The 13130-nt window shown below is 37.9% G+C and overlaps 1 protein-coding gene across 1 annotated transcript; it reads right to left on the bottom strand.

Annotated features, from left to right (window-relative positions):
• Positions 1-2811: 2811 nt before the first annotated feature.
• LOC146313993 (trace amine-associated receptor 1-like) lies at positions 2812-11761 on the bottom strand. The gene is made up of 5 exons (XM_084737038.1): positions 11552-11761; positions 8798-8926; positions 8317-8378; positions 8092-8116; positions 2812-3645 (listed from the first exon to the last, which is right to left on the bottom strand). The coding sequence occupies exons 1-5, from the start codon at positions 11759-11761 to the stop codon at positions 2812-2814; spliced, it is 1260 nt and encodes a 419-aa protein (XP_084593164.1).
• Between the last annotated feature and the right edge of the window lie 1369 nt (positions 11762-13130).

Below are 13130 nucleotides of genomic sequence, written 5' to 3'. Positions count from 1 at the left end.
CTTTTGGACCAACACTGACCCTGACTGACCCCTGAGGGACTCCACTGGTAATGTTCACACATGTTGGCATACAGTGTGCTCACCCATCTTCTCAAATTGCTGCCTGTCTCTCAAATAACGTTTTCACCAATTCAGCACCACTGCCCTGATACAGAATCCTTCTTATTTATCAATTAGGATGTTGTGATCAATGATATCAAAAGGTCTTTTCATATCAATAAATACTTCCATTGCATATGTTCTTTTGTCAATACAATTCATAATTTCTTCATTTAATTCGATTTGTGCAAGAGATGTTGATCTGTTCGCTCTAAATCCAAACTGACTGTCAGTCAGTAATTTGTGCTTTTCAATGAAGTTTTCTCATCTGTCAACAAAGAGTATTTCTATTATCTTGGAGATCTGGGAAAGCAGAGAACCAGGCCTGCAATTAGTAATGTGGTGTCTGTCCCCAGTTTTATATAGTGGTATCATTTTTCATCAATTTTCATTTAACTTGGAAATCTACCAGTTCGGAAGGTTAAATTACAGATGTGCATTAGTGGTTTTGCAATCCCGTTAATGACTTTCTTAAACATTGTCACATTGATTTCATTTAGTCAGCAGAGGTCTTGTTCTTGTATTTGTGTACAACATCCATGATTTCCTTTTCATTTACTGCTTTAAGAAACATTGAACTTGGATATCTGTCATCATCATCATTAGTTCACTCTGGGTCTTTAATTTTTTTATGCTAATTTTTTATGCTAAAGTCCAACACTCACAAATAATTTATTAAAAATATTAACTACTGCCGCCGTATTATTTACGTTTTTGTCATTGTCAATAAAATAATGTGGATAATTATAATAATTTATAACAATGCTATTTAATACATTTCACATATTTATGTAAGCAAGAATACTATAATAAAATATTACATGACCTCATAATATTAGTTTACTATAGGATTTATATTTCTTTTCTGCCTTTTTAGTTGCAGCTGAAAAGGATGATTTATCATGTTTGATCTGTCTTTACCTTCATATTAAAATGTTCATCAGTGTAGTAGCTGCAGGTGTTGTTGGTATTATCGGTCAAAATATATTCTGGATCAACCATTTTCCTTATCTTGTAAGTTATACTCAATATATCCAAATGTTTTCAATCTCATATTATCATGTTCTACAATCATTGTTGATAATTGATCATCATTATCTCCATGTGGAGATGACACAATAATTACTGGGGCCTGTTTCCATGAAAGGACTGGGAACATGTAAAGGTGAAGAGGGGGAGAAGAGTGAGGCCTTGCTCACATCAAGTGTTACAGATCAAGTACAGATAGTAAAAGACAGTTATGTTATAAGAACCCCAGAGAGACTGGAGACCAGCTGTGCTGTAGTCTGTGCTCTGAACTTGTTGCTAAACGTGCAATTGTTCATAACAAAGAGTGATATTCAAATGTTCAAGTATAAACTGCAGTGTAAACAATTTCTCTTCAGTCTCATGTGCTTCTTCTCCAGACGTACATGGAGGTTCTTATTTCCAAGTGACAAATAATCATTTGGAATAAGAGACAAAGACAGATATTGTGTCTGAGTATTAAATTGCTCTTTACTTCACCCTGACTAGATGCACTTGTTACACCATCTTGGAGAGGAGCCCTTATTATTTCAGTTCATCTTATGTTTACATGTCACATCAATCTGAATTAATTTGTGCTTAATAAAGACACCACATACTGATTGCATTGTGAATGTGTTAGTCTGTGGGGTCAGTATGAGCTTTAAGCTTTTTTATTGCTGCAGGAACCCCTATAACTGGGTTACTGTACTTGCTTTTGTCCAGGAGCCACTTTTGCAAAATGACAGGAGTCCAGGGGCCAGTTAATGAATAAACAAATAAATTCACGTGGTGCAAGGATTTACAGACAAATCAGACATTTCACTGCTTTTACAATAAGCAATTACATTTTAGTTGTGCATTTTTACAGGTTACAATATGAAAAATAATTGGAACCTCTTCCATCCTGCCAGGAACAGAAAGAGCAGAACGTTTAAGTTCTTTATCTAATATAAATTTATGTGATCAGAATTATTCTCATTTCTGTGTAACTTTTGCTCCTCTTTAGCTCTTCAGATGTAAATCTGCCTTCTCTCCATTACTAACTAATCAATTTAGACCATCAAACTAAATTGGCATATCTGTCCCTCCTTCCTGAGAAAAAAAAGTGTCAATCAATTGATTTCCATTTTGCTTGGTCAGAGTCACCTAAGACACAAACTACAGTGTGAAAAACACACAGTAAATCGCCATGGTCATCATGAGCCACAAAAGTGGACAATTTCTCTGCTAAGTTGATGATTCTGAGCATCTTCCTGAGAGTTAAACTTGAACAAAAAAGTTATTCTACTGTAAATTATGTTAAAGTCTACATCCATAAATTTGTCTGAACACACAAACAAGAACTCCACTATTCATTAATTCCTTTTGTGGCAGGAAAAGTGGAAGTTATCCTTCTTCATTATAATCTACACAATTTCATATGCAAGAAATACTTTGTTTTTTCAAAAACAAAAGCTGAAATTATGCAGCATCTATGACTGAATACATGTCATAAGAAATGAGAAAACAATAAGGGGATCCTGTGTTTATTTACAGACATTAAGATTCAGATTATTGTATGTAATGTTTACTATGCACTGCTATCTGTGCACTGAGCTGTACATACTGATACTTTATGCATAGTACAGTGAACATTTTTATGTCTTCTGGTAGAAAGACTTTTTTCCAGAGGCAAACTAGGGATGAATATCTCCAAGTCATGAGTCAAGAGAGCTTAGAATGAGTAAAATCACCTTGAAATATTTTCCCAGAAATGATCATTCTGAAAGCTGATCGAAACCAGCTGTAAAAGAAACCATAGATGAATGGATTGAGCATTGAATTTGACCATCCAAGCCACTTAAATATGGAACGCATAACAATTGGTACTTTGTAATGAAGGAAAATGACTAAGGTCCAGCAAAGAAAGTGAGGAAACCAACAGATCAGAAAAACTCCCATCACAATAGCCAGAGTTTTAGTGGCCTTTCTCTCCATCTTACTTTCAGACTTTGTTCTCTGACAGGTTGTGTTCTGGATGCTGCGTGCCTGTCTCTGTGCCACTGTCAAAATCTTTAGGTAGACGAGAGACATTATGATAGCTGGAGGATAAAAACCAAAACATTCTTGTAAACCTATCATTGAGTTGGTCAGAGTAGGTAAAGTCCAGCTCACCAGGATCATGATCAGAATAACACGGACATTTATTTTAGTTCTGTACCTCAGAGGCTGACACACAGCATAATATCTGTCAACAGAAATAAAGCACAAGTTCCAAATAGAAGATGAGCACAGATAGAGTTCAAGTTCAATTTGTACCCAACAAGAGCTTATCGTAACCGGTATCACACCAAAAGGCAAAAGTAAAATCCCAAGAAGCAGGTCAGCTACAGCAAGAGAGAGGATGAGGAAGTTTGTAGGAGTGTGGAGCTGTTTGAAGTAAATGATGGAGGTTATTACAAGAAGGTTCCCACATATTATAATAGACGATACAGAACAGATGAAAATATATAAAAACATTAATGTGGTGGTGGTGATTGCTGGTGCATCAAGTGCATCCTTTGGTGCAAAACAGAGAGATTTATCGTCAAAATTCAATCCATCAGAGCTGTTGACAAAAAAGCCAAGTTCCATGAATTAATGATCAGATGTAGTGAGATAACATTTGCAACAACATGGATACAATTTAAAAAAAAAACAAAAATGTTAACCAGTTTCCTGTAGAGAGACATTTTAAGTTAATGTTAGTGATCTGTGTGTTTCATACTGTGTCTGTTTGGTTTGTGCATCTGTACTGATGGGAGCTCTTGCTGTGTCAAAGTGAGCACTATATTGGATCAGAGTTGTTGTTTTGTGCTCATTAGCATATCATGGTCAAGGGAGCCTTTCAAAGGGGTACTCTGTGGAGTACAATGTAGAATTATACTGCCATAAACTTGGAGAACTCATAAGAGACCATTAAAAATCAGAACACAAACTTTTAGTTACTAAAAGTGGTCTCTTAAATCTGGTAGATCATGCTATAATGCTATCTATACACAAAGTCCAGTTTTGTAAGCCTCAGTTCTTTCCATTAACTTTTGTGGAGATAAGATCTATAGTAAGGCAGCATTCACTGTTAATATCACACTTAGGCAACAAAACTACTTGGTTAGGTTCTGGAAAAAACAAAATAATTTTACATGCCAGATTCCATTTTTCAGATTCCTTCAGGATTGCAGTTATATTAAACATATGTTCCTTTCCCAATTTAAGTGATGAGTCACCCATAGAATCTATGTTTTCCCTCAGAAAAGGGGTACAATATACAGTATTTTAAGTAGAATTTCTTGTCCAGTTTACAAAACTCAGCATTGGAGACCCTGCAGTCAGCATAGGAGGAAGAGTTGAGTGTGAGCAATGCAAATTAGCCTTGAGAGAGCGCATACAGACACAGTCTGTGCCTGGGATGGCCTTGTTGATCATATGCCAACTCTCACCTGCCCCTCTAGCACATTCATTTTGTTCTAATCAGCACACTTATTAGAGTTCAATCTTTGAAACACTCAGATATTTTCAAAATGGTCATTCAGCCAGATTGTATGATAGCTATTTTTACCATAGCAGGAGAGAACAATGATAATCTCTCTGCAGCTCATCTCAAAACAATCGAATTTGTGGCTCTATTAAGCACAGAGACTGATCATTGTCAACTGGAAGGTTCCACATCCACAAGTTGGACACAGTAACAGTAATGCAACAACTCAAACTTGAGAAGTTGACATTCACAACATGTGGGCCCTCTGACAAACCTGAGAAAACTTGTGACTATTTGTTGATTATATACATTTAAATGTTGCATTTACATAGAAAGTGAAGTGAATATTTTCCTTATGTTACTCGTGCAAGTCACTGCCTGATCACTTGGGGTACATTTGTAGTTATTTGCATTACTTGTGTGCATTTATTCACCCTAAACAGCCAACCAAAAGCTAAGGAGCAACTAGCTAACAGATAGTTAGCTGCCTCTGACCGAACTCTGTGCTCACCAGACTCCAGTTCTGTTAGGACCCTCCAGTCTCTCTTCTTTTTCTGTCCATAATGTAACTTTGCGTGATAGTGACACAGACAGAAAAAAAAAAAAAAAAGAAATATAAAAAAAAATTTGGAAGACATGTATGTGGGAAGTGCATCATAAGGGTTGAGAGCATTTCCTGAGGTGTAAGCCTTTGGTACCGCTGCACTCTCTCAAGGCACTGATGCCACAGCACTTTCCAAGGTGCTGATCCTGCCTTTGTTTATTTGTTTGTTACGTTTTTCTGTTATTTTCTGCAGTTATTTATGCACAAATTCGTATTTAGTAGTTTGACAGTTTATTATCTTCAGTTTATTATCTGGTGGTATTAATAATTATTACTCAGGCAGGAGATCGTCATTCCAACATTAATCAACATGATAATGAAGGTAATAGAAACTGTACAGGCTGCATGCAACTTGAGGATTAAATACCAAGTGCAGCCTGTGATCTGTTGTCTGAATGAACAGCATCATGTAAGTGATATTTTACAATTATTCACATTTCAATCTAATTAAATTAATTTAATCAAGTCATTTGGTGTGTTCAAAGTCATGATATTGAGCTGAAACAGATTCCACATTTTGTTCGCGTTTAGAGGCTGCTCCTGAACACAGCAGGGGGCTTTCACCACATGCACTAGTGTTCAACATCACAGGCATAATAAAGTTAAACCATGCATCCTTACCTCAGCAGACGCACGATTCTAATGAGATGAACCATAAGAATTAGGCACAGAAATATGAAAATGATCAAGCTGAAAAGGAGATGGTAGTTAGCAACAAAGAAAATGTGGTCAGAATGCTATGGACTGGGTGAAATAGATAGCTAGGATCATGCAAAGCAGAGGTGAGTGAGCACAGCCGATGTGGGGTCTACCACAATCAAGCTGCATGCAAAGAAAGGAAGTAGGGTTGACTGAAAGGAAAAAAGCCACCCCCCAAAAAAAAAATTGAAGGCAGCCACAGAATGGTTGAAAGACCAGAGGGTTGGTGAAAGAAAAAGTATGCCTGAGGAGAGGAGTAGAAAACAGTTTGTTATGCCCGGTTCGGGGGAAAGCCTGAGCACAACACAAAAGTGTCTCCTCTCTTTCCCCACTCCCAAGGATGACCAGTGCCACGGCAGGTGCAGTCCGACAAAGAATGATTTATTCATCACTCACATCAGAAAAACATGGTAGAAAGACGTCAGGTTGAGCATGGCCCAAAATAACAAACAAAACGATCTGGGGTTAAATTAACTAACTTACCTACCTGTCAGAGTGAGACCTCCTGTTAATTTACATGCTTTGTTTGAGTTTGTTTTATTTCTAATGCATGTTTTAATTATTTATACTGCTTTATTTATTGATGAGTTTTATCCATATTTAGATCTATATTTTGGATTTATTGTTTTTATCACTTTCTATATTTGCATGTTTTTATGGTTTTATTTTTGTATTGCATGCGTAAGGAGAATGTAGATTGGCATGCTGTGTGGACAAAGGAGGAAGGGGACTGATTTATTGACCACACTCCCCAAGACTCATGATTGGCCAACACAGGTCAGTGCTCTCTTTTTAAGGTGCTTAGACACAGGTATCGAGGAGGACTGGAAGAGGGAAGCAAGTCCAAAATGTGATTTAAGACAAATAAGTAGTCATTTCATGCTACTACTTAACTGTAAAAAACAGAAATAATAATAATGGAAAAAAAAAAAGAAAAAAGTGAGGTTATTCAATTAATATAGCCTGCAACTAATTAAATATGTCACTATTTTGTAGAAATTATGAGTGACATAATAATTAGAAGTCGCAGGAAGGTGAATCTATGGTTGGAGGAACTGATCCTGTGAAAGTTTTTCACAGATGATTTTGTTGGCAGTACCCAAGTCAATCAAGGGGTCAAACCCACCCCTCATGTAGTTGATATGATCGTGTTGAGGCACGGCACGTTCTCTTCCTACCTGATCAGGGAGCGGAGCAGATGTGTGTTGACGCAGTGACACAGTGAATTGTGAGTGACATTTTTCCTGGCTTTGTGACTGCAAGGCCAGGTCTCCTTTCTAAGAGTGTGATCCAGCAAGACCCCTGAAGTCTTCAGTTCCACAGAGAAGTGTAGTTGGTCCTGGAGTGGCGAGCCATGCCCATGAACCGGATCCAGAAGAGAAGAGAGAGAGAAGCTTGAATTATTGACTTTCAACTAACAGTGGTAGGATAAACACACACAACCACCTCGCATCGGACCATAAGAAGTTCCAGTAAGGTTGTGGAACATTACAACCACTGCTTCATGTAAGACCACAAGGAATTTGATTAAGCAAGAAATACTTTGGCATTGAACCTGACCTTAAAGGAATACAACTCAACCTGAGTTGAACTGATTGCTGTGAGTGGACTTCTACAGTGACTTATCAAACTGAACCTTTGATTTGCTACCTCATTATTGAGACCAAGGTTGAACTGTTCTTGAATGTTCATAGTGTTTATAAGTTATATCAGTTGTTGCTCATCCCTTTGTATTTTGGTTTGTAGGTGCTGCTCTACCTGCACTAGCCAGTGTTGAAATTGGGTGAAATCAAACCAATTGAGTGTATTGAAATTGGATTCTCAATTTTGAGTTTAGTGTCAATATAACTGGAGTACACAAAATATTAGTTTTGTGAATTTCTATATTGTAAGCTGTTGTCTGTGTGAGAAATATAGGTTGATGCAGCAAGAGCAACACCAATAGGGTACCCAGGTAAATATTTTATCTATTTTGAGGTTAATTGGTTCCATTAAGGGGACAATTAAGTACTTAATTTGAGTTATAAACAGGGACAACTAAAAGTTAAAAGTAGTCATCTGTGTATTTAGAGGCACTTTAAATAGGATTTAGTGAACTAAAATACTATAAAATAGGAAAAATTAATGAGTGCCTTGCAACTAACATAGCATTCAAATTAAACAAAATTAGGAGTTAAATACTTACCTGACAGGTGGATTCCTGGGTAAACCTGAAAGGAGAAGAAAAGAGGTTATTATTTTTTCATGGTGTATGCTGTAAACTTTGCAAAATTGTTCTATTGTCTTTTTGTTGTGAATCTTTCACTTTAAATCAAAAAACAAACACAAAAAAAGAAAAAAACAAAACAAAAAGGAAAGGAAAAAAAAAACGGAACTAAAGAATTAATGTTCTGTATTTTCTTAACCGTACCTGCTGAGTCTCGTGTCTTGCTTCACCTGTGTTGCTTGGTATCCATCCTCTCCCAGAGCAAACTAGATCTTCCGAGACACTGGTCCACATTGAAATAGTTTATTCCCCTCTTGTTACAGTACAGAGGGGGTTGATAGAAATTTGGGCAACTGTTCCGCTATACCTGCATTTCTAAATGCCGTGTTTTTATTGGTTTTAAATAATTTTTTTTAAAGCCACCAAACGAGTCATTTTTTAACAGTGGAAATATCAAGTGCTGGTATTAGTAAGAACCTTCACACCCTTGTGTGACATACCTATAAAATAAAATAACCGAAATACAGGTATCTTATCTTACTCCCTAACATAAACAGGAGAAAAGAGGGATTACAAAATAAACGGGCTTCTTACCCCTACCGCTACCAGGACTGCTCTCTGTTCAGTATTTACATTTGCATCAGGCAACACATTAATCACAGCGTCAGCCTTCTCCAGGCCGCACCGCACAAACGGACGGCGTGGCATGGTCTGGTTGGGAGTCGGGAAACAGAGGAGACACTCCGACGCTGGCAGGTGCCATTTTTAAGTAGGCGGCCTCAGCCTCAGAGCCAGTCATCATCCGACGCCCATGCTGAGGAAAGAGCACAAATAAGAACACAACACCACCCTCCAGCAAGGAGGGGGAAACAACATTGACATAATATATTGCCATACAGTAACACTCTTCACGACCTGGGTCATAACAAGTTAGAATGAAAAAAGGGTGAACTGGATAGGGTTGGAAGGTCAGGCCAACTAAAGAAATAAAGGTCTACAATCAAATGAAAAAAATACAGATGCAAAGAGATAGACGACACTTGTTGCTATTTTTTTTTTTTTTCATTTTAGGGAAGCAATGCTGGTAATCACCTGGTCGTTGGAAATGGACAGATGCAGCATGGATGTTTTTTTGTTTTTTTTTAGAAAAGACAGGATAGGGAGGCAATGCCAACGTTTGCCTGCTCATTGGAAATAGACAGAATTTTTGGATCCTGCCTGCCTGTTTTGGACTCTTGATTCCCTGCCTGCTCCTTGTCAGATCTGTTTGCCTTGTGGACTGATTTCCTGTTTTTTGACTCCGCCTGAACTTTCTAGTAAAAAAGGACTTTGCCTGAAAAAAAAGTCTTTGTCGTGCATTTGGGTTCAAATCTGTACTGGTGATTCTAACAGGTACATGACATACATATATTAATTCCCGGCCATACAGGAATACAAGGCACATATATATGTGAATGATACTTGGCAACAGATTCTGTAAACGTATAGCTCAGTCAGAATTTTACAGTCAAGATTTAGCAGGCTGATGGGTCTAAAATTGGAGGGGTCAGCTACATCTCTATCTACTTTAGGAATAAGTGAAATTAAGGCTCCATTAAAAGTTGGAGCTAAATATCCCTTTTTAAACATCCCCTGATAAACCTTTTGCAATACTGGGGCAAGGATATCTATATATACTTTGTAATACTCCACTGGGAGTCCATCATAGCCAGATGATTTCCCATTTTTCATTGCAGAAATTGCCTCCCTTACTTCATTTTCTGTTATGGGCAACTCCAAACCCTCCACTTCCTCAGGCTGCAACTTGGATACATCTATGTTTGATAAAAACTGTTTTAACATTAACAAGAATCTTCTTGAAAGATAGTTGACCCATGTTCGATAAGGAATTCCCTGAAGTAGGAACAGTGGAGAGTGAGGCTAGGGATTGGTCAATTTTTTTATTTATTTATTTATTTTTTATTAAAAGACACGACACGAAGCATGCGCTGCTGCATTAGAGTGTCGACTTGACGGTAGTGATGAAATGAAGCCAGATCTAACGTGATGACTATATTAGGGTTAAATGATTGAGAAGGAGTAGAAAATTCACTAGTTCTAAGAAGGGTATAAAATTGTAATGAATACTGCGTCCAGTCAATATAGAGAGAAATTTGCATACTGAGAGCTGTAACATCTTGCACAAAAAGAGACTGTGAATGGACAGAGTGATCAGGTATGCTAGGAGAAACCGAAAACGCTCTTAACAACACTTAGCCTGGTTGAAAACAGACTGGGGAAGAAGGGACTGTAACCTCTATATGTACTGAAGTCAGCCATAGCCCACAACTGGGGTTTGAAATGATGAACATTCATGCAACACAAAAGAAGGCGCAGATGCGAACAGAACAGCTTTAAGAGGAGGACAAACAGCAACACGAAACATGGCAAAGTGCTCGAAGCATAATTTTGGATTTTGAGCATAGGAGCAGCTAAACCCTTTCTCATACAATCCCCACGACTCTAAATAATTACACAAAAGGGAGGGTTAGAAAGTGCTAGAAGCTTGAGTGGGAACTGCTGGCATCTGGGCAAAGTTGTTGGAAAGTCAGGAAATTGAAATGGGAGAGAGCATCAGCTGTAGAGTTGGAATGATCAGGCATGTTTCAGACAGTGATGATGAAGTAAATGATGAAGACCACGTGATGCTTCTCAAGACTTAAATTCTTATTACTTGTCTATAAAGCACTAAAAGGTCTAAGCCTAAATAATCTTTGATTATTGGTACGAAAGAAGCAGACCCCTCAGATCATCAGGAAGAGGTTTACTCAGTGTTCCCAGGATCTGAACCAAGCAAGGTGAGCAGCCTTTACTTTCTATGCTCCCCCTGTGGAACAAACTTCCAGAATACCTGAGGTCAGCTAAACTGTCAGCTCATTTAAAACAGGGCTTAAACACTATTACGTACTACAGCTTACCAGTGAAGTCAATATGTAACTTTTTATTTATTTATGATAATCTGAGCTATGGTTGTTATTTATTTATTTATTTATTTATTTATTTATTTATTTATTTATTTATTTATTTTTGTCTGCTGTTGCTTAGCTTATGTTTGCTTTTAAATGCAATTCCCATAATGATTTTTAATAATATACTATCTTACTTAGCTTTGACTTAATGAATTCAAATGCAATTTAATCTTCCTTTAATGTTTTATTTTAATGATTTCTAAGATCTGTAAAGCACCTAATTGCCTTGTGTCTGAATGGTGCTATAAATAAAGTTGCCTTTGCCTTGCCTCATGATGGCATGATCTCTTGAAGAGGATATTGATGATGCCGACGACTGTTTGATTGTCGCATAACACTGAAATGCGTTGCACTTCCTGCAGGCCCCTAAACCTGGCATGACACTGAATAAAATAAATCTCTTATAGCGCAGAGGAGCAATCAAAACTTGCCCGGGGAGCGAACTCTGATGAACATTGCACTTGTTCGGCCAACTCACATTTGGGAGAGTGGAAAGCCCGCTGCAGGAGAAATGCTGGTTCACAAATATGGGATAAAGAGAGCTCAGCCTCGTCTGGAGGAGCTGCCGCAGACAGGCCGATGTGGGCCATCAGAAGAGAGGGAGGAAGTTGGAGCTGGAGCCCTCGAGGAATCGAGGTCATGGTAGGATTGGCTTGAGGAGCACCAAGCAGCAAAATGGTGAGTAAAACATGAGGCAGTCGTTCGACAGACTGAATGACAACTGATGGAGCAAAGACAGAGGCGATTTAAAGTTTGGCAGCAGCAAATTGACTGGCTATTGCGACCGTGGCAAAATCTGATTGGATAGTGAAGAGGAAGGTGAACGCCCACAACCCGCTGATTAGAGGGAATAGGAAGAGAGAGACGGAGTAAAGGAAAGTTGTGAATGAAGGCAGCGTAATAGAAGGTCTTCCTGATTGAACTTACACTGAGCTTCATTAAACTGGGACACAGCCTCCAGTACTGACAGAGGTCAGATTGATGACTGGAAATACAGTACTGAGGGGGTGTTCAGGCTTTTCTTTATTAAGCATTTAAAAGGTGGTTTGCGTCATGACCCAAAAATATAGTTTTAAATAATTAAATTAATATTATTAAGACAAGGACCTCACTCCTGTTATTTGAGGACCTGGCTTGTAGCTTGAAGGTAGCTCTGGGCAGGGCTAGCAGTCTGGCTCTAAGGTCAAGCAGAAATGAGACCAGGGATTAGAATATTGAGAACAGGAAGTTTTGGCACAATCTGGAATCTTGCTTTCTTTTGGACACTGTCTTGAGAGTTTTCTGTGTTTCCCAGAAAGGAGAATCCTGGGAATGATTGAAGGAGGAAACAGTCAGGAAGATAGTCTGCTTGGGAACAGGAACAGGCTGAAGGCTAGTAGGCTGATGGTTCGCTGACTGAACAATGTAGAACTTTTCAACTAATTTAGATGTTACTACAAATGAAGAAAGTTTGAGTTCTGCTGCTTTATTTAATATCACTGACAAAGATATTTCTTTCATTAACACTGTATTTCTTTTTCTGTTTCTATCTGAAGCCAAAACAAATGAGCACACCGACTATAATCTATTGTAAGAGAAAGATCACTTCAACATCAATTAATTCCTCAGTTTTAATTCTCAGAGAACTTCAGAGCTGTACTCCTACATTCATTATGCAGCATCTATGACTGAATACATACAGTAAGAAATGAGGAAAACTATGAGATATGTGGATCCTGTGATTATTTACAGACATTATCATTGAGATTATTGTATGTACTATTTACTATGTACTGCTATCTGTGTACTGAGTTGAACATACAGATACTTTATACATAGTACAGTGGCTAATTTTATATGAGCTGCAGTAGAAAGAGATGTAAATCTTCAGAGCCAAACTAGTGATGATTACCAGCAAGTCATGAGTCAAGAGAGCTTAGAATGAGTAAAATCACCTTGAAATATTTTCCCAGAAATGATCATTCTGAAAGCTGATCGAAACCAGCTGTAAAAGAAACCATAGATGAATGG

This window comes from Lutjanus erythropterus, chromosome 15, assembly GCF_056507025.1.
Source record: "Lutjanus erythropterus isolate fLutEry1 chromosome 15, fLutEry1.hap2, whole genome shotgun sequence".
NCBI lineage: Eukaryota > Metazoa > Chordata > Actinopteri > Lutjaniformes > Lutjanidae > Lutjanus > Lutjanus erythropterus.
This window is presented reverse-complemented; position numbering and strand designations above follow the sequence as displayed.